The sequence below is a fragment of the Ursus arctos genome, unplaced genomic scaffold (assembly GCF_023065955.2).
Source record: "Ursus arctos isolate Adak ecotype North America unplaced genomic scaffold, UrsArc2.0 scaffold_25, whole genome shotgun sequence".
NCBI lineage: Eukaryota > Metazoa > Chordata > Mammalia > Carnivora > Ursidae > Ursus > Ursus arctos.
In genome coordinates this window covers 25147643-25172585 of record NW_026622930.1, presented here as the reverse complement: position 1 = coordinate 25172585, position 24943 = coordinate 25147643, and the positions used below count along the sequence as shown (strand labels likewise).

At 48.2% G+C, this 24943-nt stretch overlaps 1 protein-coding gene across 5 annotated transcripts in view; it reads left to right on the top strand.

Moving 5' to 3' along the window:
• Positions 1-24943, top strand: part of IFT43 (intraflagellar transport 43) — a 79404-nt gene that overhangs the window by 34624 nt on the left and 19837 nt on the right. For all 5 annotated transcript variants that reach the window (XM_057318573.1, XM_044391306.3, XM_026519451.4 and 2 more), the window contains 2 exons: positions 22078-22110; positions 22740-22786. In XM_057318573.1, the coding sequence (XP_057174556.1) occupies positions 22078-22110; positions 22740-22786 (80 nt within the window). The remainder of the gene's footprint in view (positions 1-22077; positions 22111-22739; positions 22787-24943) is intronic.

The following is a 24943-nucleotide window of genomic DNA, read 5'->3' as shown; positions in this document are numbered from 1 at the left end:
AGGGATCACAGTGACCAGGGGTCCCTTGCAGAGGACATGGGGGTCAGGCTGGGTGGACTGTCATGTACAGAGGATCGTGAGAAGAGCATTGGTGTACATGGAAGTGTAGGGGGATAGTAACCTTATTGTCACTCTGCTTAGAGCAGAGAATTCACGCTGGAAAATCATGCGCTCGACTTGAATTCTTTTGAAGTGATAATAATGGCACTGGCTTAGTTCAGGCCGCTAGAACAGAATGCCATCGACTGGGTGGCTGAGACAACAAACATTTATTTGTCACGTTGATTGCTAGTTCTGGAAGCCAGAAGTCCAAGATCACGGTGCCAGCATGGTCTGATTCTTGTTGAGGGCCCTCTTCCTGGTTATGCCCTCACATGGCCTTCCTCGGTGTGTGCCTGCAGAGAGAGGGAGATCTTGTATCTCTTCCTCATTTTATAAGGGCACCAATCCCATCGTGGGGGCTTTACCCTCAGGACCTCCTCTAACTCTGATTAGCTCCCAAAGGCCCCACCTCCGAGTGCTATCACGTTAGGGATTAGGGTTTCAGCTTATGAATTTGGGGGGGGGCACATAAACATTCAGTCCACAGCTACACCTTAGAGGTGCATTATACCAACTCTGTTGGGTAGGTTCCGTTCTCTAAAGTAGGTTCCCCTCTACGGGGAGGTAGGAGGAAAGGGAGGCTTACAGAGGTCTACAGCTATGTTGTTGCCAGTGGGAGGTAGAAGGGATAATTCCAGATATGAACCAGGAGCTCATAGCCAAGGGATATAATTTCTGGGATTTATTTTATTTGCACGACACTGCCCAAGATGGAGAGCAGAGCGTGTATCAACCACCACACTAGCTAGAGACTCTGGGTGCCAGGATTCACGTACTCACCCCTGAGCCACAGGAAAGGGCTGTATTCAGGAATATCCTGGGGCCTGGGATCACTACCTTTCCCTTCTCCGGGCACCAAAGTCATAGCTCTGCCGAAGATTCCATCTGGGGCCCTCATAGCCTGTGGGTCGCTGACTTGGCCATGGAGAACAGAGCTGAACAAGAGGCAAGCAGACCCGGTAAAGAGAGGGAGGAAAGGTAGTCTGATTAAGTTTTGTCTCAAAGTGTCTGTTTTTGGGTTTGTCCCTGCATTGATCTGCAAGGGAATGAGGCAAGTAATGGTCCCTCAGGGACTTTCAGGACTTTGCTCTCAATGTCAGCCGTCATTTTCAATCACCCTCTCCCTCCCAGCCATTAATTTTGGCCCAGGATCATGGGGACTTGTCCATCTATCACTCCTAATTGACACTAAATGATCTGTCAGTTTATTGATGAACGGCAGGAGTGGAATTGTCACAATATATTTTACTTTCTAACAACTCCTCCTGACAATTTTACCTTGTCCATCTCACTCTCCTCACATAAATCTCCATTGGCCGCTCATTCCTTCTCCTGGGTTGTTCCGGCGCCAGCCCTTCCACACCATCTGCACGCGTCAAGGACATCAAGATGGCGGGAGAGCAGCCGAGTGCCAGGCCCGAGGTTGCCCCCTTCCCTCCTCCTTCTCTCTCTCTCTCTCTTTTTAATGGCATAGATGTTCCAAGAATACTAAAGGGCTTCTGTCCTCTCTCTCTCTGTGTCATTGCCATACCAGAGTCTCTTTACCTTCTTGTTAGCCGTGAGTAGTTCATTCTTAGTAGGCTACAAAAGTGTGAAAGGCAAAAACAGAGCCGCCGGGCTCCTCAATCTATAAGCACTGTTGCGAACACGTGTTGTCCTCTTGCACCAGCATTGTGACAGGCTTTCCCTCCCCACAGAAGTTAGTTTCTTAGCACGGAGGGGAGCTTAGCTGGGATTTCACCACTCATGTGTCCTGTGCTGCACCGTGGGGACAGGTGTGCTGAGATGTGTGTGCTCGGCCGCTGGGCCAGGCCCAGAGTTACCAAGGCCCCTAGGCTGTAACCAGAGGCAGTCTTGTCTGTCACCCTAGTTTTCCATTAAAATGATAGTTTTAGGGGCGCCTGGGTGGCCCAGCGGTTGAGTGTCTGCCTTCATCTCAGGGCATGATCCCCGCGTTCTGGGATCGAGCCCCACATCAGGCTCTTCCGCTATGAGCCTGCTTCTTCCTCTCCCACTCCCCCTGCTTGTGTTCCCTCTCTCGCTGGCTGTCTCTATCTCTGTCGAATAAATAAATAAAATCTTTAAAAAAAAATGATAGTTTTAAGTGTTTTGTGTTTTGAAAAAGATGAAGGAAGGACTGGATATATCTATAGAGATCTATCTATCTATCTATCTATCTATCTGTATGAAAGCTAAGTTAAGAAAGTATAATATAGCTGTGAGAAATCCTTTATCCTTTATGAATCCAAGGATAAATGGAGAAGTTTGACAGTATAGAAAGAATGTCAGTCATGGTTCCCCTCCCTCCTTCCTCTCCTGCTGAAGATAATTTTTATTAACTGATAAGGACTGTTTTGTTTATTTTTTTTTTTAAAGATTTTATTTATTTATTTGACAGAGATAGAGACAGCCAGAGAGAGAGGGAACACAAGCAGGGGGAGTGGGAGAGGAAGAAGCAGGCTCATAGTGGAGGAGCCTGATGTGGGGCTCGATCCCACAACGCGGGGATCACGCCCTGAGCCAAAGGCAGACGCTTAACCGCTGTGCCACCCAGGCGCCCCAGGACTGTTTTGTTTATTAACCATCATTCCATTATCCTATCAAAATTAAAAATGATTCCTTAATGTCATCTGATATCTAGCCATATTCACCGTTGTCTCAAAGATGTCTTTACAGTTGGATTGTAAAAAGGGCAAATCAAGGTCTACACCTTATATTTAGTTGTTAGATGTCTTTAGTCTCCCTTTTGTTTGCAACCCCCCTGCTTCCCTTTTTCTCCATGCCGTTGATTTTTTTTTCTTTTCATTCTCTCTCTCTGTCTCTCTCTCTTTTTTTTTTTTATGAGAAACTAGTCTTACAGAGTGTCCCATATTCTGGATTTGGCTCGTCCTTCCTGATCGTGGTGTTTACCTTGTTCCTCTGTCCTTCGTGCTCCTTGTGAAGCTGGTAGTTAGATCTAGATTAATCTAGCAAGTTAGATTCCGGCTCACTGTTTCGGCAGGACTACTTTTTTTTTTTTTTAAAGATTTTGTTTATTTATTCGACAGAGATAGAGACAGCCAGCGAGAGAGGGAACACAAGCAGGGGGAGTGGGAGAGGAAGAAGCAGGCTCATAGTGCAGGAGCCTGATGTGGGGCTCGATCCCATAACGCAGGGATCACGCCCTGAGCCGAAGGCAGACGCTTAACCGCTGTGCCACCCAGGCGCCCCTCGGCAGGACTACTTTGAGGGTGGTGCTGTGCCCATCCTGCTGCGTCACATCCGAAGGCACAGGCGGGTGTGAGGGGCACAGGTGTGCGGGGGATCCACGTGACGCGAGGCGGTAATCGATGAGTGGGGCCAGGAATGTGCCGTCCATTCTGTTCTCCACCAGGCTCCCACCTAGAGGTCATAGTGTCCATGGAGAATTGTTGCCTAGAGCGTGATTTCAACTGAAGGGTGTCAGATAGTGATTTTCCAATTTTCCCTTAACAAAAATTCTTTTGTCAACTATTTGGTTGCCTGAAATACAGTTCATATCTATAATCCTGCCTTTGGCTCCCCCCTCCAGTTTTCATTTCAAAAAGTTTCAAACCTGTAGGAGGGTGGAAAGGCTGGTACAACAAACACCCTTCCAGGTAATGTTTTACCACCTGTGGCTCTTTCTTGTTCTCTATTTGTTTTTATTTTTTCTTTCCTACTGAACTGAGAGCTGCGGCTCCCTCTGTATTGGCATGACTCGTAACTAGTCAGCAGTGACTTTACAAGAGATCTTGGTCTATATTTTTTGCTTCTGAGTCTGCAGTGCCTGGCACATTGAGGGGCTCAGTTTATACTTGATCTGGGCGTGAGTTTGGTCATTTCTTACAGAGCTCCAGTAATTAAAAAGGGACCAAGTATCCCCGGGTCCGTACTTCAAAGCATAAAATCTTAATCCTTGACTTTCAGATTTTCATCAATAAACATAATTTTGTTTATTTAGTTTTCAAAAAAAACCAAAACAAATTAGAAATATTGAGAATTTATTTTCCACATGCCGCCCACCATCACAAGGAACCCAGGATCGGCATGGTGGGACGGGGGGGTCCTGGGCACCGTGAGTGAACAGTTACTTGGTTCTCAGTGAGGTTGGCCATGAGAGATGAGTGTCCACGATCAGGGGAAATCAGGGAAGCGGTTGCATATGAGGAGGTGAGAGGGGAAAGTCCTTGGTAGCTAGTTTTGCCCCCATTTCCAGTCGCTGTGCTCAGAGCTTGGGTGCCGTGTCCCTGTTTCTGTGGCTTTTGGAGATGCCCACAAGAGCCCCCTGCGTAGACCTCTGTCTCAACTTTCTATCATGTGCTTTCTTATGCATCTATGCATTTCCTCCATGTGGCCTCCAAGACACGGCAGATTCAGAAAAGGTAACCTCGGGGCTCAGCAACAACAGATCTCTTAAATGTACACCTTACATTTGTTCTGCGTGGGCTCCCCAAGGAGTGACTTCTGGTTTTGCTTTCCACTTATGTTCAGAGCCTGGACAGAAAGTTGGTAAAGGAAGGTCTAGATCACTTTCTATTTAATTGAACTTGGAGAATACACAGTTTGTTTTTTTAAATTAGAATGTATGTATGTATTTATTTACTTATTAAAGATTTTATTTATTTGACAGAGAGAGACACAGCGAGAGAGGGAACACAAGCAGGGGAAGTGGGAGAGGGAGAAGCAGGCTTCCCGCTGAGCAGGGAGCCTGACGCGGGGCTCGATCCTAGGACCCTGGGATCATGACCTGAGCCGAAGGCAGACGCTTAACAACTGAGCCACCCAGGCGCCCCTTAAATTAGAATTTAATTGCATTGTTTATTGCTGGAAATTATATGTGTTCAGTAGGATCTGAAGATGAAATAAATAATGCCTAGACTATATACACTGAAATAACTCATGAAAAAAGAAGTCTTCTTACTGAAGTAGTGGGAGGTGTGAAGTGTGCCCAGCTCCTTCTATCCTTAGGCCTTTCCTGTCTCAACACACTTGTACCATTTTGGTAGATTTCATCGGCTTTGGTAGCTGGTTTGTGGGAAGGAGTGAGAATAATGGACAGATAACGACAGGACTTAGCAGGGCTTTCCTTTCCCACTCGGCCCCACAGTGCACAGCAATGAGGCCTTTAGTCAAAGTCACACTTCAAACAAACTCCTGCGTCTGAGTCACTGTATAACTTCATGTCATCTTTTGAGACATTAGAACTCTTAGTGAATCTGAATTTTATTTATTTATTTTTATATACATTAGGAATATACATAGCAGAAAATTCAAAGGGTAAGGAAGGATGATATAAAGCTAAAGCCCTCCTTCCCTGCTCCCCAAGGCACTCAGTTTTCCTTCCCAGAGGCAACCACTGTTCACCAATATCCTTCCAAAGAGACTCCATGCATTTACAAAAAATACAGGTTAATATATTCTTTTATCCCCTCACATAAATGGTAACATACCTATTCTCTATTTTTCTTTTATCTTTTAGCAGTATTTCTTTTTTTTTCTTTTTTAAAAAGATTTTATTTATTTATTTATTTGAGAGAGAGAGAGCACAAGCAGGGGGAGCAGCAGAGGGAGAGGGAGAAGCAGACTCGCTGCCGAGCAGGGAGCCTGATGTGGGGCTCAGTCCCACGACCCTGAGATCATGACCTGAGCTGAAGGCAGATGCTTAACTGACTGAGCCACCCAGGCGCCCCCATAGAACAGTATTTCTTGGTGGTCTTTCTGAATCACAGAGTAGAACTGTCTCATTTTTAAGGGCTACATTGTACTCCAAAATTTCCTATCTCAGTAAAAGTAATCATAAGCCCATAATAGAGATGGTATTTTCCCAGATTGAGAAAGCAGACTTCCCGTGTTTATTCACATACTAACCATAACATGACCCTTTGGAAAGTATCATAAAGTTTTCAGATAAGGTACATATAGACCCCTTAGGCTAAGGAAAAGATATGAAGCATGCATCAGCCTTTTTTCTCTTTGAGGCTCCGGTGAAGGGCATTTTCACACACTTCCACGTACATTGATACAGTGATGTTCAGAGCAAGCAGAGATGGTCTATGTTATAGACATTGCAGGTTAGAGCCCTGGATGGCTTGTCTAGTGTCACAAAACCAATTTACTTATGCAAATGACTAAATATGAAATAATTGGAATCTTGCAGTTCTGTCAAGTGCCTCCCGATTGAAGGTGATAGCAGTCTGTTCCCGGAAGCCCCATGTGGAGTAGCATTTGGATACTTCACTTCCCACTCTGAAGAGTGGAGCAGTCTCCCTGACAAGTGGCCCTAGTTAGTCCCCTCCCTGGAGCAGAGGGGAGTACCTGATGCCCAAGGAGGAGGGGAGGAGCTCGTGTGGTGTTGAGGTGAACTTGTTGTCTACGCCTGTGTACCAGGGAAGGGACAGCTGAGGCCCCGAGGCCACATGGCATCCAATGGCTGTGTTTCTAAGGGCCTGCTTCCCAGTTGCCCGTGGGGAGGCCTGTGTGGTGGCCTGTGGGGAGGCCTGTGTGGTGGCCTGTGGGGAGGCCTGCTGAAAGACTAAGAGGTCCAGGCCCTGACGCCCACCTCCCCCTGAGCCTGCTCTCAACTTCCTTTCAGGCCTTCAGCTTTTCTTCACAAGGTAAGCTACTCTTGCATTTCATTTTTTTTTTTAGGCTGATTAATTTATTGGGGGGGGGGAGGAGAGAGGGGGAGGGAGGGAAAGAATCTCAAGCAGACTCCCCACTGCGCGTAGAGCTCAATCCCATGACCCTGAGATTGTGACCTGAGCCAAAACCAAGAGTCAGGTGCTTAACCGACTGAGGCGCCCCTTGAATTTCATGTTTGTAGTTGAAAGCCAGGGGTGGTTCTAGAGTGAGTGCTCAGTGTGTCCTTTGAAGACTTTGACTTGTGGCCCTTTGCAGTTTCTCATTTTGCAGAAGTGCACATTCTCCTGCGACTAGAGCTGCTCGTTTCGTGGAGCCAGGGGTAGGACTGTAAAGTAAGAGGGTCTCTGAGGGTCAGGAAAGAAAGGATAGGTCCGCGGAAGTAGCCCTTACATAACAGCCGCAAAGCCCAGTGTCCTGTGGAGTATTCCTTTCTCTCTCTGCATTATCACACAGTGCGGAGGTTTTGAAACCAGAAGGTTAGAGCCAGTTTCTTCCAATCTCCTGTCAAATTCTAGTGTCTCTAGCAGTGCTGATCTCAGGTCTGCTCGAATCCCTCCATTGCTGGGGAACTCGGTGGGAGTATACTTTTTTATGAAGACTTTTTTAGTTGTGCAAGGAAGCCAAGAGCACTTTAATGATGGAAAAACTCGAACAAGACAGATAAAGCTGAATTTGCTGAAACTACCCTCTGGTCCAAGCCTAGCCATCTCTAGAAGTAACTACTGGTAACAGTTCTTTGGTTATCTTTTATCGACCATAGATATTCAATATGTGATTTTACACAATAGGTATACTTACTGAAATCTATATTTTTTTACATGAATAGGATCATATTAAGGGTGTTCTCCTTAATTTTTTTCATTTTTCTTTTAGCGGCACATCTGGAGATCTTTTAGTGCAGAAAGATTTACTTCATGTTTCTGACCGCTGCATCCTGTTGCCGTGGTATAGATGCGCCGTTCACTCTCTTCGTGGGCACTGAGGTTGTTTCTAATTTTTTAAAAGATTTTATTTATTAGAGAGAGAGAGCATGAGCAGGGCGGGAGAGGGAGAAGCAGGCTCCTTGCTGAGCAGGGAGCCTGATGGGCTCCATCCCAGGACCCCGAGATCATGACCTGAGCTGAAGGCAGACACTTATCCGACTGAGCCACCCGGGCACCCCAGTTATTTCTAATTTTTATGCCATTATCAACCCCCTGATTTCTTGTAAGCGTGTCTTTAGGAACTTGCAGCTTCACCCTCTGATGAAGAGTCTTTCTTCTGGGCTCCACTGCAGAACCCGAGTGTGGACAGCCCACATGTCTTGCCCGCCCCCTTGGTGCATGGGTGAGAACACACACACACACACACACACACACACACACGTACGTCACTTATTGTGGCTTTCGTGCTGGGCACAGCTAAGCACAGTTGTCTCACTTTATCCTTAAAACAACACCGAGAGATAGGTACTGTTAGTGTCCTAGCTTACAGATGAGGAAGTAGAAGTTCCGGAAGGTTAAGTAACTTGCTCAAAGTCCCACAGCCAGTCAGGATTTGAACCTGGGTGCGTCGGGCCGCAGGGTCATGCTCTTGTTCTCCATGTCTGGCTCCCTTCCGTTTTTGTGCCCTTGGCTCCTGATGGAGTACCTTTGTCCTGGGTAGGCCCTCGGCAGATGTTCCCCAAGGGCTGCTTGGACGTGGCTGCAGCACGTTCAGCCTGTGGGCAGAATAACAGGGAGTGAGCGCTTGACCTTCACCTCCTCTGGGCCACCTGTCTGCAGAGCTGTGCGTCAGCCAGCCGCCGGGCCCCGGGAAGGTGAGTGCAGAGGATACAGCCTGCACTTAGGGGCCCGAGCCAAGGCCATGCCAGTGCTGCCATTAAAAGGCCTAATTAGGCTAGTCATTAAGTTCAATTAGGCATTGGAAATGATCGTTCCTTCTAACCCTGCGGTGCCCTCCAAGAACTGGATCCATTCCCGGGCAGCCAGCTCGAGAGCCGGGTCTAGTTACTGGTGTCTCCGCAGCCCCACTTCCGGTTTCGGGTCTCTGACTCCTTTTCAAGGCTGAGGGCAGAGTAATCCAGGATCAGCCGAGAGCGGGCTGCTCCGAGTACAGGTGCAATACAGGCAGGTGTATTCCATTTCCTGAGCTCGTTTCTGGCCACCCTCCTTTCTTAGGGCCACTCACCCTTTCCCCAGGCACCTGTTAGGAGTTGGACTTCTGCCTGTGTTCTAGTCCCCTTCGGCCACTCACACACCGTGTCACTTCAGGGCAAGTCGTGTGGACTCGTGGGGTGGAGGCTCCCTCAGGGGTCCAGACTAGATGATCTCAGAGTTCCCTTTGCAGCACTAAATTTGATCCTGGGAAATCCCAAATACATAAGCTTTGGACTATATGGGATTTCTTCTCAGTGGGTACTGAGTAGGGGGAGAGAGGAGGAGAGGTCCAGTGTCAGCCATGCTGCCAGCTCAGCACCCTCGCGCTCTGTCTCTTCAGCGTGAAAACAAAGTGGTCTCACAGGTCCTCCAGAACTCAGAAGGGACGTTTGAACTTCTGAAATATGCTTTCTAGATGGTTACTTGAAACATTTCAGTTTAGGAATCATTTCCTTGAAATGAAACAGCTGACAGACACTGAGGCCGGGCAGGCCTTCCAGGCACAGAGGCTGGTGTATGCGGCCTGAATGTGCCACAGGGAGTTTGGAATGAACAGAGCTGGGTGACTAAAGGCCAGGGTTTGCCTAGACAAGGGGATGGAAATAGGTAAGGTAGAAATGGGCTTGAGTGTAGGACCTTGAACTGCAGACACATGGTTTATTATTTAGAGAACGGGGAGCCACTGAAGTGTGGACAGGTTTGTGACCAGTGGTGTGAGGGACACATTATCACACCTCTTCTGAATGCCTTTTTTTTTTTTTTAAGATTTTATTTATTTATTTATTTGTTTATTTGAGAGAGAGGGAGAGGGGGAGAGCACAAAGGGAGAGTGAGAGGGAGACCAGACTCCCCGCCAAGCAGAGAGCCCGATGTGGGACTCGATCCCAGGAGCCTGAGATCATGACCTGAGCCAAAAGCAGACCCTTAACTGGCTGAGGCGCCTCTGAAAGCCTTTTAGATGTGGCATGGTTGGGGTATTTGCAGGAGTAAAAAGACCCATTTCTCCTCATGTGGGATCATCTTAAAGGTGGTCTCATCTCCATTCTTGATAGCAGAGCATTCTCTTTTTAGACCAGACAAAGCTGCGGAGAGAGTCTGCTCACCTTTTCTCCCTAAGTTGGATACCGTTTTTTTCCCAGCAGATGTCAGTGGTGTTGCTCATTCCCATCCTGAGACTGCGCTGTTCCCGTATCTGATTCAAATGCTTGCTTTCTCTTAAGAGACCATGTGCTTAACTAGATATGACCGTGTGAAGTTCATTTTTCCGTGGGATCCGTGTTCCTTCTCAATTAGGATGACCTCTCACTTGCCACTGGATGTGCTGTATTAGTTGAGGTTGCATTTATATCTGCAAGCAACAGGGAACCCCACTAGCAGAGGCATAAACAGAAAGAGATTTGTCTCAGAAAACAAGAGGTCCAGGCTCCACAGTCTAAGGCAGCTTCGTGGTGATGACAGGGATGGAACTCTTTCCATCCTTCTTCAAACCATCCTTCACATGTGGACCTTCGTCATCATGTTCATGCCTCATGGTTATGATGGCTGCTGTACCTCCAGGCCTCACCTCTGTTTTCCAGCTTCAAAGAAGGGAGAATGACATGGAGGTTAAGGCGTAGGTCTGTTTCTTAGCAGGAATTTGTCTTTTGGAGGAGACAGAATGGGGGGCTATAATTTCCAAGGACTGCCACATCTTCCTCATTGGTCAGAAATGTGGTATATGCCCACCCCTCAATGTGAAAAAGATGGGGAATTGATTATTTTCAGTTGGGCTTGTTGCCACCCCAAACAAAATTAGGGTTTGAATCCAGAGGAAGGGGAAAGGGCTTTGGGGTAGGCACCAAGTTATTTTCTGTGGTCAACCCCATCAGGCAGATCTGTAGAAGTCACTGCGTGAGACTGTCCTATCATAAAGACTGTGTTGTGTGATACAGAGGGTCAGGTGTGCTGAGGAGCATAGAAACAATTTCACCAAATTCTAGAAGCTTCTCAGCAGTAGGGATCCTTTCAAAAGGATTTGAAAGTCAGAACAAGTTGCCTTCTAGACAGGGATAAACAGAAATGAAGGAAGGGAGCCAAGAGGCAGAGAAAGTAAAGCAGGAGATGGGAAACAGGAGCAGGGTGCCTGCTGAGAAACCTGGAGGTTAACGCTGGAGGTGAAGTTAATGCTGTTGTCGGAAGCAGGCTCCAGCTGGTGGAGAGGCCCTGGGACCCAGGCAAAGTGTTTCTTGTGTGAGGATGGGAGGCACCAGGCCAGGCGGTGAGCGTGGGCTGCTGGGCATGTCTACTGAGGGCTCCAGGCAAGTTCAGCAAGGGGCAACAGGAATGTGGGAAGCAGGGAAGAGGGGCACGAAGGGTCTAGAAGCAAAAAGTATGAAGCAACTCAGCTGGGCAGACCTAGCCAGCACCCACCTCGGGGCTGGGGTTCAGTTGCAGGACTGAGGAGGAGAAAGCATGTCTAGCCTGGGCAATGATTAGCAGCATAGGAAAGTAGAGACTGGGGTGAGAATAATAATATAGTAATAATAAGACTGTCGGCAGCAGCCAGTGTTCACTGAGCACTTCCTGTGTGCCATGTGCTACGCTAAATGCTTTGCATGAATTCACTCATTTGACCCTGGGAAGCAGAATGTGGTGGCAACGCCGATTTTGCAGTGTTTAGTGGCTTCCCTGAGAGCACACAGCTAGTGAATGGTGAAACTCCACTTTGAACCCTCTGACTCCAGAACCCCACTCGGGCACTGGTTTTACGCCAGTTGTTCAAATTAGGGCCCAAGATCAGAGCTCAGCACCCACACATAGGCTGGCCGGATCCCAAGTAGTTGAGCCCAGGGCTCTGAGTCCTCTGGGACCCAGAGAACAAAGGGTTGCTTTCTGGGGACCCCGATTTGGAGGTTTGGAGGGTTCTGCATGACCAGGCAGACACCCTCTTTCCAGCTACTCAGAGGGAAAGGAAGTAGAGAGGAGTCCTATAAGCAGGAAGGAAACACCAGGAATGTTAAGATTGGGTTAACTGTTCAGGAGAGGAGGGTAAAGGAAAAATAAATTTACCTGTGCAGTTGGGAAAGTAGTGGCTGGTTTTGACAACCTCTAAGGAAAGTGGCTGGTTTTGACAACCGAGATGGAAAATGTGCTAAATTTCTGATGTAGGAAGGGAGATTGTGTTTATTGTCTCTAAAAATGATTGAACAGGGGTGCCTGGGTGGCTTAATCCATTAAGCGGCCAATTCTTGGTTTCGGCCCAGGTCATGATCTCAGGGTGTGAGATTGAGCCCCACGACAGGCCCCACGCTCAGTGCTGAGTCTGCTTGAGATTCTCTCTCTCTCCTTCTGCCCTCCCCCTACTCATTCTCTCTCTCTCTCTCTCTCAAATAAATATTTTTTTAAAAGACTGAATAAAGGAAAGAGGGATTCCTTCCTCCCTTTCTCCCTTCTACCCTTCCTTTTTTGTTTATTTTTTGTTGCCTTGTTGACTTTGGGCTCTCCAGCACATCCCAGTAATTGAAATTTTGGGGCCGGATAAGCCAGTTCCAAGGAAGGGGCTGCTGGGGGGAAGGTGGTCAGACTAGGGAATAGTGTAAATGGGGAACAGCTGGGGCAGGGGCAGTGTCATTCGCAGAGCTGGGGAGAGACTTGGGAGTCAGGGAGTGCGGGGCCCCTTCAGTTTAGAGAGGGAGAAAGTGAGGCGTTGGGCGCTTAAGGGACTCAGGTATAAAATCTTAGAGTTAGAAAAGCCCTTGAATGTCACCTTGGCCTGCTGTCCAAGGTCACACAGCTAATTAGTATAATAGAAAATGCCTCTCATTCTACAGCCATGCCCATCTGCAAACCTCACATGCACGCATTTATCAAGTTCACGGAAAGGCCATGCACTATGCTGTTTGTGCAATAGCGAGTCTGTTAGCATGAAATTGTCTTTACTGCAGTCCTCCGAGACCCTTCCAGAAATGCAGTGTTGATCATATGAAACAATCTTATTGAACAGAAAAACTTTGAGAGGAAGAAGTGATGTGTCCTGAGCCCGCCGGCCTGCTGAAGGGACACGCTCTGTGGCCTGAGCAGCTCCATGCCAAGAGGGGGTGACTAGGGATTCCCCTGACAGAAATGATGTCCTCGTCCTCCCTTTGATGGACTCAGCCTCTCAAAAATCAAGTGCATGTGCAAGAGTAGTTTAATGCAGAAGCAGCCGCCCGGGCATCTGTCGGCACGCTGTACACATGGAGTACAGCCCCTCGCGTAATCTGGGTTTTCTCTGATCTGTGGCTCTGCCAGGGGTTTTACTTTTTGACCCGTGCTTCTCTCACCACAGCTGGTCACGGGTGGCTAGACGGGGCCCTCCTGGTTTCACAGTGGTCATCGTATGAGAAGCCAGGTTTAGAAGTGCCAGCGTGTCCTTGGCCTTGGTCAGACTCATCTATAGGAGGGAGTCACCAGGGTGGGTCCTGAGCCCTCGAGGAGGCTGCCCCGCACTGGGGCCTTCTGCCCACCGACAGCTAGCGGGCAGAGGGTCCCCTGTAATGGCGTGTGTCACCTTCTCTTTGAGTACCTCATCACTTGGCTGGGTCTGAATGTGTTCATGGGCCTTTGGGGGACCACAGGATGTAGAAGAGGGGTAGAGAAAACTGAGTAAGGGATTGGAAGGAAATCTTTACAGGTCTCTCCATTACACAGCAGAAACTTCTCTCTAGGAGAAGCAAACGACCCAACCCATTCAGTGATTAAAACTGGACTGAAATTCAGGTTTCCAGAAACAGTAATAAATGTTTGCCTCTGACTTGCAGACCCATGATTTCCTCGTTTCACACTCTGTCCTCATGGCCACACTTCCCAGAGACAGGCGCTGAGCCTCACAGTTCCTGTCTTTTCCACTGGCCTTCCATCCCTCAGCTCACGTCAGCGGGAACGTCTCTGTTGGCACACTTCTAAACGTGCTCTTAACAAGGAAGGAGCTGTAGGTCAGACTTCGGGCAAACAGCAATACCTAGCTATGATAAAGTAAGTTCTGTGATTTTTAAAAATGATCGTTTTTCACAGTTAACCTTCTATATGACTGGTAATGCTAGCTTTCCATTGAGGAGCTGAAGTTTTCCTTTAAATAAATCTATTGAAGTGAAAGTAAAACATGAAGGAGGTGTGGAAAGTGCACAGCCGTAGCAAAATTCTTGAGGGTGGCATTTGAAAATGACAGCCAGTTGGGAAAGAGTGCCCTGGAGCGCTGCTTCCCGCCTGCTTTTCCTCCCCAGCCTCTCCCCCAGCGGGAGGGCTGACAGAACCTCTGCCACTCAGCCCCTTCCTGCTGCTTTGATACCCAGCGAGGGGCACAGTGTTCACTGCCACCTCTGTTACACTTGTGGACTTAAGTCACTTGAAGGGCAAAAAGGGAACCCAGGGAAAATTCATTTTGAGTCGCATGGTTCCTTCCGTCCTGATCCCTGACTATTGTCAGTGTATGTATTTATAGCGTTTTGATACCAACGTGTGACAAGCACCTCTTCTGCATTTCAGCCACACTGGGTCCCCCGCTGGCTTCTGAACACCCCTGGCCCTTTCTGCCTCCTACCTCTACTCAGGTTGTTTCCTCCAGCAGGAAGAGCCTTTCTGGAGCTTTTCTGCCTCTCCAAGCCTGCTCGTCTTTCAGTCTTCTAGAAAGTCCCCTCCGACGGTGGGAACGGGCATGGCTTGTCCCCTCTTTTGCACTACCATGCCATTTTGCTTCCATCTCCCTCACTTGTCCTGGGAAGTTGGGACCAGCAGTCGATGAGGAGCGGGAACCTTGGTTTCTAGCTCCAGCTCTGTGTCCATCTAGCCTCGGGGCTGTAATTAAGTCGCTTTCTGGTCTCTGTTTCTCAGGTAGAAGATGCACAGGGAGGGCGGCAGTAGTATTCTTTCAGGCACTGCCGTATGTGTCTTCTGGAGGAATTACTGGTATTTCTAGAATGTTCTCTTCTCCAGCCAGACTGTAAAATCCTGGGCAAAAGATCCTTAAATCTCAACACCTAGTCGTGCCAAATAGATAATTAGTTACCCAGTAAAGTGTCTGAATAAAATTATGTTCATTTGAGACACCAAAGATCTAGAGTTCTCAACTCTTCCACTTTTTTACTTATTGATAGCAGGCATATACATACATTTTTGTGTGTGCCCATAATTGTTTTTAGGTATTAAAACTTTCAACCTTTTTTCCCCTCCTGGTAGATAACTTTATGCTCCTTTAGAATTTGAATCAGAACAGAGATGTTATTTTGAATCTGACCAGCAGGGGGCTACCTTCACCCAGGAATTTTCTTATAATTCACTATACCTTCAACTTGATAGGGCTTGGTAGTCTTCGTGGCCATCGGTTTTCATCTTTCTACTGGGCACCTTGTTGATGATACCGGCAGAAACTAAATATGATCTAAAATGACCTAAAACCCCAAAATGCCAACGTTTGAGTGCTTTGGAGTTCTTGCTTTTCTTTAAAAGAAGGGAGAAATACACATACCTACAAATACATGCTGGACTTCGAACCCATGAGTGGCAAGAGCTAAGAGCCAAGGGGAGAACAGTGGGAGCTGCAACTTGCAGGAGAGATTTCAGTGAAGGAAAATCTCTTGGCCAAATGAAACTTCATGACAAATATCTGACTTTTAATCGGTATTATAGGTGTGAGGACGTCTTAGAGCAGATTACTCAGTCTGTGGCCTGCTACTGAATAGACATGGTAGCCAAGATTACAGTAGCAACGTCTCCTTTGCTCAGATTCAGATTTTCACTGTGAAGGCTCTTTTCGTGGGGCGCGCAATTTATAAAATAGAGCCTTGGTTTTTGATGTGCTAGTGAGGCGTTACATGATCTGGGACACATTACCTGCTTTCTCTCGTGCCACGGTAACATTTTCCTCACTGAGGTTTGGAGACACCTGTGAGATTTTTGTTGGGCATTTAAAAATTATGAGGGCAGAAAACCTCATAAGAAAATGGTATTTTGACTTCTTTTCCTCCAGAGGAGTGATATACTTTGAAAATGTAAGGTAGCTTTGGCTCCTTTCAGCTGGTGCCTCATTCTTGCTCTTCCGCTTGCCAAGTGCTTCTGACTGTGGCCCCCTGGCTGCGGTTTCCTCTTTTTGTCACAGGAGCCCTGGGAGCTACACACTGTGGCTCTAGCTTTTTTCTCCCAGGCAACAAGTTGCACTAGTAACCCTTCATCCAGGGCCTTCACATCTGGACCAGAGGCCGTGGCCCATGGGGGCTGGGCGAGCAGAGGGCCTTCTCCTGGGGCAGTCGGGCCTCTAGAAGCCTGGCACTTCGGTCTATTTTAAGCCTGTTCTGTCTTGCAGCAAGAAGGTGAGTCTAGGGTCCAATATGTGCTGTGGATATTAAGAGACTTCAAGGACACTTCTCCCCATTTATCCCAGTTATGTCCCCTGCTAAAATAGGTTAACGGTGTCTAATTAACCACTGAACATTGTCATGCTGCATAAAGATAGCATCCGGGCTGTTCTCTGAGCCGTGGTACTTTATCTCCATTTAGATCTCTGCAGTATTCCATTAAACTCGAGAGAAACATTTTAACTGAGATGATGTCTACATTAGAGCTGCCTTTCACCCTTCAGCACGTAACCCGTGTAAGCAGCAGCTGAGGCCTTGTATCTGATACAGCCGGGAGGACAGAGGAGACAGACTCCTCGGGTGGGAGGGTCTGTACATCACAGCCTTTCTTCCCCCACCGAGCGCCAGAACGACCCCGAGGATCCGGGATTCGGTAGTGGTCCCGTGTGGCTGCGATCACAGGGCATACCAGTGCCACCACGCTGGTCCTCAGCTGACCAAGTCATGCCCATCGAATGGCAGGGTGGCCTCTGAATGCCAAGAGAAAGGAATTGTATTTGAACAAAAGAACTTAGAAAAGGAGAGTGTGTGGAGGGAAAGGTGACTTCACTACATGGGATCTCCTTTGTTGCCACATGCGAGCTGTCATGTTGTAAATAAAACATATGTAATAAATCCCACAGAACAATTAAACCACCATTAACTGACGAATTTTCAGGCCTGACAAAGTACCGTACTATTGTGGTGGAAAGTGCATCCCCGTCACGGAAAATATTAACTGGATCTGAAGCAGTCTATGGAATGAGCATCTCCCATCGTAAACTACCTACGTGCTTCTGTGGTCTGGGGATTCAGAGCTGGGCTTTGGTGTCAGGCAGCCCAGAGCTTGTATTCGGGCCCTACGGCTTCCTAGCTGGGTGACCTTAGGCAACCTACCCTACTTCTCTGAGCCTGTCTCCTTGTTTGCAAAATGGACCAAATCAAGAAAGATAACGTGATAATGAAGTAAAATAAAGTACAACGCTATATATCAATAAAATATATATAGTATTATATAACAGTAACCTACGTAAAGAAGATAATATAGTAACAGTGCTAGCCACCCAACAAGCTCCGTAAATGTTCACTGCTGATGCCATCAGTCATCAGCCTTCCTGTGACAGGCTTGTGGGGCGGGGCCCGGGAATGGGCCTCCCTCTGAGGAGCGAAGGGGGCTGTGGGAAGCCAAGCGGAAGAAACCCAGCATGGGTCAGAGAGAAGCGGGGGTGAAAACCGGGAGGGACTGGTTGAGGGTTGGGCTGAATGAGGCTTTCCATGGAGGTAGGGATAGTGAGACAACGCCCGTGCCAAGTCACCGACGTGGTCTGTGTGTCACTCGCTAGAAAGCAGGAAGCCCATGTGTCCTTACTCCTGTTAGCCCCCCAAGGTGGGAGGTGAAGGAGAACATTCCTGTCACTGTCCAGAGCTAAAGCTTCATTCTGCAAAATGGCCAAAGCAGTCAGCAAGTGATGGAGTAGCTCTTAAAAAGAAACCTGGCATTTAATTAACTTTTCCAAGTGCTGGTTCAGCAACCTCTATGTTTTACATTTTGAATATTGGACAAGCATGTCTAATCCGATCGGAACCGCTTCTGGGCCTGCCAGCCGGAAGAGCACCTGCTGCGGTTACGAACACCATGGAGTCTTGTCTGAATTTCGGGGAAGCCAACTCCGAATTACTCAGGAATGGAAGCTACAGTCTGTGAAGCCTTTTCTTCCCTCCCCTCAAGTCAGAGTTCATTAACGCTTTGGTTAGAAGAAAGTGGGCAACTCGGCAGGATGGGGCGGCAAGGTTTCCGTTTTGCCGCCTGGTACCCGTGGCTCAGCTTACTCTCTGCAGTGGGGTGGAGGGCATTGATTCTCACGTGTGACTGGGTCCCATTTCTAGAGATTACTACCTCGGAGGGCCTGGGGTGAGGCTCAGCACATAGACACTGAAAAAAACAAAACACCTCAGTGACGCTGTTGTGCACCACTGGTTAAGAACTTGTGGTTTAAAGGATTCTCTCCAGCTTTCAGTTCGCTGTACGTTCTATTGCCTTCCGTAAGTGTGGGGAGTCAGGAATGGGCTGTCTGCGCGGTAAATCCAAACAGCTGTCTGGGTGCCCTGGGGACGTCTGAAAATCAGCGGGTAGCTGCTTTTGAAAAGGCTTGGGGCCATGTGTTTGGAATCCGGAGTGGAAGTCGGGAGATGGGGCTTGCTGCAGCCTCGTTACTCACTAGCTCCGTGATTCGGATGGAGCACACCTCGCAGTGCCCCATGTCCCTGTCAGTCACATAGTGTCTCTGAAACCTGTTTTGCTTCTTTTGCAAAGCTGCACTGAGCTCGTGGCAGTGTTGGCAGACAGGAAGGGGAAGAAACAGGAAGTGTGCTCCACCTGCATAAGGAGGTGTCCCCCATGTTGTTGGGATTGTCAGGTTCGCAGCCCCCCCCCCCCAACCCCCGTAGCCACTTCCAAGGAAGAAGGCACGTGGGCGGGGGGTGTAGTAAGAGACCAGAAGCCCGGGGCCCAGCTGACTGCAGCCATGTGGACAGCCTGCCCTGGGCCTGGACCAGGTCACACCGTGTCCTCAGAAGTATGTCTGTACGGAGGCGATGAGCCAGAACCCACAATCCTCTACCTCACAGTCTGTGGGAGGCAGGACCTCAGCCCAAACCCTTCTTCAGTTACCCACCCTGTTGAGCTATCATAGACCACTGTATTTTGTTTTTGTTTTGTTTTTAACCTGTCACCAACAATTTAAAAATATACTTTATGTCGTGACTGTATATAAAATGGGGGGAAAGTTTATGTGATATGTATCCTTACTATTTGCAGGACACTCTCTTTTCTATTCTATTCTATGCTACTAAAAAAGAAAAATTGAGGGGCCCCTGGCTGGCTCAGTCAGTTAAGCATCTGACTCTTGATTTCGGCTCTGGTCATTATCTCAGGGTTGTGAGATTGGGCCCCGCGTTGGGCTCCACGCTCGGCGGGGTATCTGCTTGAGATTCTCTCTCTTTCTCTCTCCCCCCACTCTGCTCTCTCACTCTCTCTCTTTGAAGATAAATAAAGAGAAAGGAAAAGACTAGAAAGGCTGGTGGTGATCCACTAAATTGATTCCATGACTCACCGTGGGTCATGACCTATAGTTTGAAAATCATTGTGCCGGGTTCTGTGTCCTTGTGCTGGGCTCTGGCATTGTGTGACTTGAGGTACCTTTGGGGACCAGGCAGGTACAGTACCTCTGTGAAGTGGGGCTTTATTTCAGAATAACACCTTCAGTTATGCTACAGAGATGCACATACAGATGAGATAGTTGCGTTTTCACATTTCTCTAAAGACACGTACTCTGCCAATTCTCCTCAGACATGCTTCCCACTTAGCCTTCCTTTTGCTTCTCTTGCTTTTGGTAGCTACAAAGCTACGGGAAATCTGCACTCGCCTCTTAATTTCCACTGTAAGAGAGCCAGCAGTGCAGAGTGAAGGATGAAGGGCTTCTGCAGGCCCCCCAGTGTCGGGGAGGGCTGGGAGCCCAGGCTCATCACAGCCATACTCCACTTCTCCAGGCTTTTCTGTGTGGGAATGCAGGTCCAGTTTACAGGCTTTATGTTTGAAGAATCCAAAAGTCTGGATTTTTGTATAGAATCTCCCAGGTGTGGTAACAAATTCATATTAAAACCAAAACATAAATAAACAGCAGTGTGGTCCCGACAAACGGACATGCTCGCTAGATAAGACTGGAAAACAATCAGCTTCACCCAAGGCAGGGCGTTCCATGGCCAGTTCTCTGGGGCCTTGCCCAAGTTCTCACTGAACTTTCCATCTCCTGAGCAGAAGGCTTGCCCGGAATCTGCTATTTCTGGCAGAGAGAGTGAGAAAAAGGGAGAGAATTAGAGAGCATGCCAACTGACGGCATCCCCACCCTCTGACCTTGAGGGCTCCATTTTGATCTTGCTTCTTCTCATGGGGTGAAATGAAATTTGGGAGGGTCCTTGGGCTCCCCCTGGAGCAAGAGAGAGTAGAATGTGAGCTCAGCAGCAATTATGTTGAATGTGAAACTCATCCCCGTTTTGGATGTCGAGTGGATAAACGGCAGTTAATCAGCCTTCCCCGAAAGATTAGCGTTACCATTGTTTCCTTCAGACAAAAGCACCGCTACTTTGGCCATGGCCCATTGCTTAGGAAGGAGCGATGCAGTCACAACTCCTAAGGGCGATCAGAGATGCTATGTCTCTTATGTACCAAATGCAGGTACCTTAATCACCTTGTTCTTCTCAGACCCTGTATTCATCCGAGACCTCCTGCCATTGGTGACATATTACCGAGGCATTTGGGTGGTGGGTTTGTAGAGTTCAACTTCGCTGGGACAGTTAGAGGCAATGGTCCTGGGGGACAGACGTGAGCTGGGAGCAGAGTCTTCTGTCCTACCACACAGACAGAGGTGGCTTTGGTGGCTGTTAGGATTTTCTTGACTTAGAACAGTATTGGAAACCAGTATCATCCCGCAACACCCCAGTGGTGATGCCTCAGGCCCCCATTGAAGGTTACCTGTGGTGCCTCCTCCTGCCCTCTCTGTCCCACTCGCCCTCCCCTCCCCCCCCGACTTGCTTCATCTCTTTACGGTCCTATGAAGAGTCAAAACTGCAGCCTGGGAGATCCCCCTTAGAGTTTTTCCATCCTGTTCTTCCAGCTTTAGCTACCCATTCTCCCTCCCAATGGAAGCCAAAATTCTTCCCCCCCCCCCCACCCTTCCTTAACAGTGCAGGTGGTGTGGTCTGAATTTAAGTCTATTTAAACTTGGGCTTAATTTCAAATTATACTCAGAGAGGGGGAGGGGTTTGCATTTTGCAGGAATTGTTGGTTGGTTCTGATGTCACTCTGCTGGCGAGGCTAGCGGGCCCTGCACTGTCAAAGGCCTTCTCACGCATCCTGACTCCTGGCCGTTATGACACTGCCACCACCCTTGGCCCATGCTCGTCGTGGTGATTAACTTCTGACTTGAAACAATTCATCACAAAACCAACCAACAAACAAAACCTATTATTGTGGAATTTTCAGACGTACAGAAAAGTAATCAACACGTACCCAAAACCCAACTTTAATAATTGTCAACGGTCAGTCTCATTTAGAAGACTTTAGATCTGTGTTTCTCAGAAAGTCAGTAGTGACCACGTTACGTTAGGATTACCTAGGGATTTGTTTAAAATGCCTATTCCCGGACTCCCTTTCCCCCAGACCAGCTGATCCAGAAAGCTCTCTCTCAGGTCCAGCGATCTGCATGTCTGCCAAGCTTCCCATATGGTTCTTACGCACATTGAAGATTGAGAACCATGGCCTTAGATAAGTGTCTGTATATAATTAGGCTTCCCATTCTCATGGAACGCCTGAAGGGTACTCCCTGCCCAACATCGCTCGTGGGGTCTTCTGGTCCTTCCAGGGGAGGCTGCAGGAAGGCTCAGCTCATCTCTTTTTACTACTGGGAAGCCGCACATGCTAACAACAAAAGCTCCAAGAAAGACCCAAGGCCTCAATCCTGAGAAAGTGCTCTATGAATTGGTCCGTTAATTGTTGAAAGGAGGGCACTGTATCATCTATATCCATTTGAGTTCTGAACTTCCCAATCTGTGCTCAAACTCAACGATTTAAGTTGGAGTTATAGTGAAATAAGGCTATAAGAAGGCTTATGATATCTGTAATTCTCTCATGCTGGCATTACGGGGCCTTGGTCTAGAAAGAGAATTCCAGATCAGTAAAGCACTTGGAATATGCTAATTTGCCCTCACTTTTGAAACCCCCTCTCCAACGTACCCCGCCAAAGCACGAGACTAGTAGGTTCTCATGAGCCTTGTTTTTCTTTTTTTTTCAGGTCAGGAAGGAGGGCTTCTGAAGAAGTAGAAGAGTATGTTTCCGGCATTCTTATGGCATCCTTTGGTGACCTTTGCTAGCAGTGCAGTCTTGGTGGTCGTTTTCTGTTCAGCCTTTGTTGGACTCAGCATTAGAAAATAGAATGAATCTGGCTCTCATCTGGGCCTGGATGCACACTGAATCCAGGGTTCAGTTAATGCTGTTTCCTTAGCCGACGGTCTGGCCCCTGGTGTTAATGTCCACGTCCTTCTCCCACCCTGTGGTTTTTAGAACTGTATGTCCAGGTATCAGAGTGCTGACCCATGGGTTCTTTATTGATTCAGTTGGGCAGAAACAACACCAGCTTCTAAACCTAGCCTTCTTCTAAGACTTAGAAAGGAAAAAAGTTTCTAGGTAAAGGTAGAATGTAAAGGCAGGGCCACTGAATTTCACCCCTCCAGGGGTGAGAGGAGCATCCGTATCATAATCTGTGGAATGGTGCACCGCACGGATTGTGCAACCGTATGTGGCAGACCCAGGTGCCTAATTAGGTTTGACCAAGTTGATGGAGGAAAGTGGGTCCAGAGACCTCATCTGGGAGAAGGAAAGATAGAAGAATAATCTGGATGGTTTCTTTCTTCGTGTGAGATTTATTTCCTTTCCTTTCCTTCTTTTTGGGGGCAGTCACCGCCTCAGACAGCAGAGCTTGGATGGATCGGATGACGGAGGAGGTAAGATGTGTTTGGAGGAAATCAAAAAGCCTTCCGGAGAGGCTCCCTGGCCCCCAGAGCCTTTCCTGGGCCGCAGCTAAGGCACTGTTTGGGGCAGCCTTCCTGGGAGGCAGTGGCCCCATCCCATCTCATCTCCGTGCCTTGCTGAGGGCTGCCTCTGCCTGGAGGACCTCACCCCCGTGGCTGTCCCCCAGCCCTGCTTGTCCTTCACGACTCTGCTGAAGCACGTCCTCCTCTGAAATGTCTTCCCTTCCCACCCCACTCCCTCTCCGACTCAGATGTTTCTTCCCTGTGCTCCCAAGGCTTCCTGGGCAAAACTCCCTATAACAACAGCAGCACTAGCTAATATCTATTAGGTGTTTATTATATACCAGACACTTTATGTACTGTCCTACCAGTTTGTATGTATTAAAGCATTTAATCACCACAACAACCCCATGAGATGGTACTGTGGTCCCCCTTCTACAGTTGAGGAAACTAAAGCACAGAGAGGTTAAGTGAGGGTTTTCCAGTTCACTGTAAACTCTGCTCCAGTGTGGATAGTTTCTGCCGTATAAATGCTCTTTTCTTCTACAAAGTCTCATCTGCCACTAAGACCGCTCAGTGAATTTGTTCTTTCAGAGACTGGATTTTTCCACTCTAGAAGCTCCATTCAGTTCTGCGTCTTCCATTCGTCTCCTTATTTCGATCATGTTTTGCTTCATTCGTGATGGTGTAACCTTTATAGTTGCTGCTATAAAGGCCTTTTCTGCTAATTCTGTCATCTCTCCATTTCCTGTGTCTCTACCGACTGGTTTTTCTTCTGGTTACAAGTTCTGTTTTTTCTGCTTCTTCACAGGATTAGTAGGTTTTGATTGGATGCTGGTCATTGTGAACGTTCCTATGCCGAGTGTCTGGATCTTGTTGTCTTTCTTTAAAGACCGGTGCATCTGCTGTAGTCGGCAGTTACTGTATTTGTTGGTCAACCTGCTCATTTTGAGAATTGTTTTTAAGCCTTATTAGGGCAAATCCAGAGTTAACCGTACACATTAAGATACTCAGGTGTCCCTGCCTGGTGGTTCAACAAGGCCTCTCCGCTCTGCCCGAGGGGAGCTGAGCCTCTTCCAGTTTATAAACTGTGGGGTTGGTTCACCTCACGCCTTCTTGGTAGTAATTCTTTGCCCAGCCATGTGGACTTTGGCCCTATATACACACAGCTTAGAATGCAGTCAATCTAGGGGTGCCTGGGTCACTCAGCTGGTTAAGCGCCCAACTCGTGATTTCAGCTCAGGTCATGATCTCAGAATCGTGAGATCGAGCCCTGCATTGGGCTCTGCACTGGGCATGGAGCCTGCTTGAAATTCTCTCTGTCCCTCTGCACGTGCTTTAAAAAAAAAATGCAGTTTATGTCAGTTTCTGCACCCTTCTGCCACCTAGTGCCTCTCTCATCCTCTGCTTCTCAAATTCCAGCCACCTTAGCCCACCTACACCTTGACCTCTGCCTCTTCAACCCAGTGCGATCTCCGTGCTCCACTAGGGGTTCCCCCTCCTTGGCCAGAGTCCAGGAAGTATACATCTAAGCAGAAAGCCAGGGCAGACGGTAAGGCTCACTTCATTTCCCTTCTCTCAGGGATCCCCGTCCTGCGCTGCCTATTGTCCACTGTCTGCACATAGCTGTTTCTTCTGTTATTTCCAGTACCCTAATTGTGCCCAGCAGGTGTCCAGTGCCAGTTGTTGCGTCATGACTGGAGTTGGCACCCCAAAGCTTTCAGTAGCTAACGTTTGCATGTGACCACAAAGCAAAGGGGAACGTTAAATCTGGAAAGCTTAGCTCACGACCTGTACGTTAGCTGCCCCACAGGACTGGGGGCGTGCGCAACATGCGAGATGTGCTGGGATGGTGGTGGAAACATAGACCCCCAGCCACCCGCAATCCGAAGCTGGAGTTGGGGCCCAGAGATCTGTATTAATTTACTTACACTCCCTGGATGAATATTCCGCACAGCAGAGCTTGTCAAGCCTGCTGTCGTGCCTCCAAAGTCAGGATTGAGCACAGGAGAGGACAGGAATGGTGAAAAGCTACTTCTGCCTCATCTCATTCCAGCGGGGTTTTCAGGTAGAAAGATAGGCACGGGAGGTCAGGAGCTGGGCCTCCACTCTGAGATTTAGTAAGAGCTC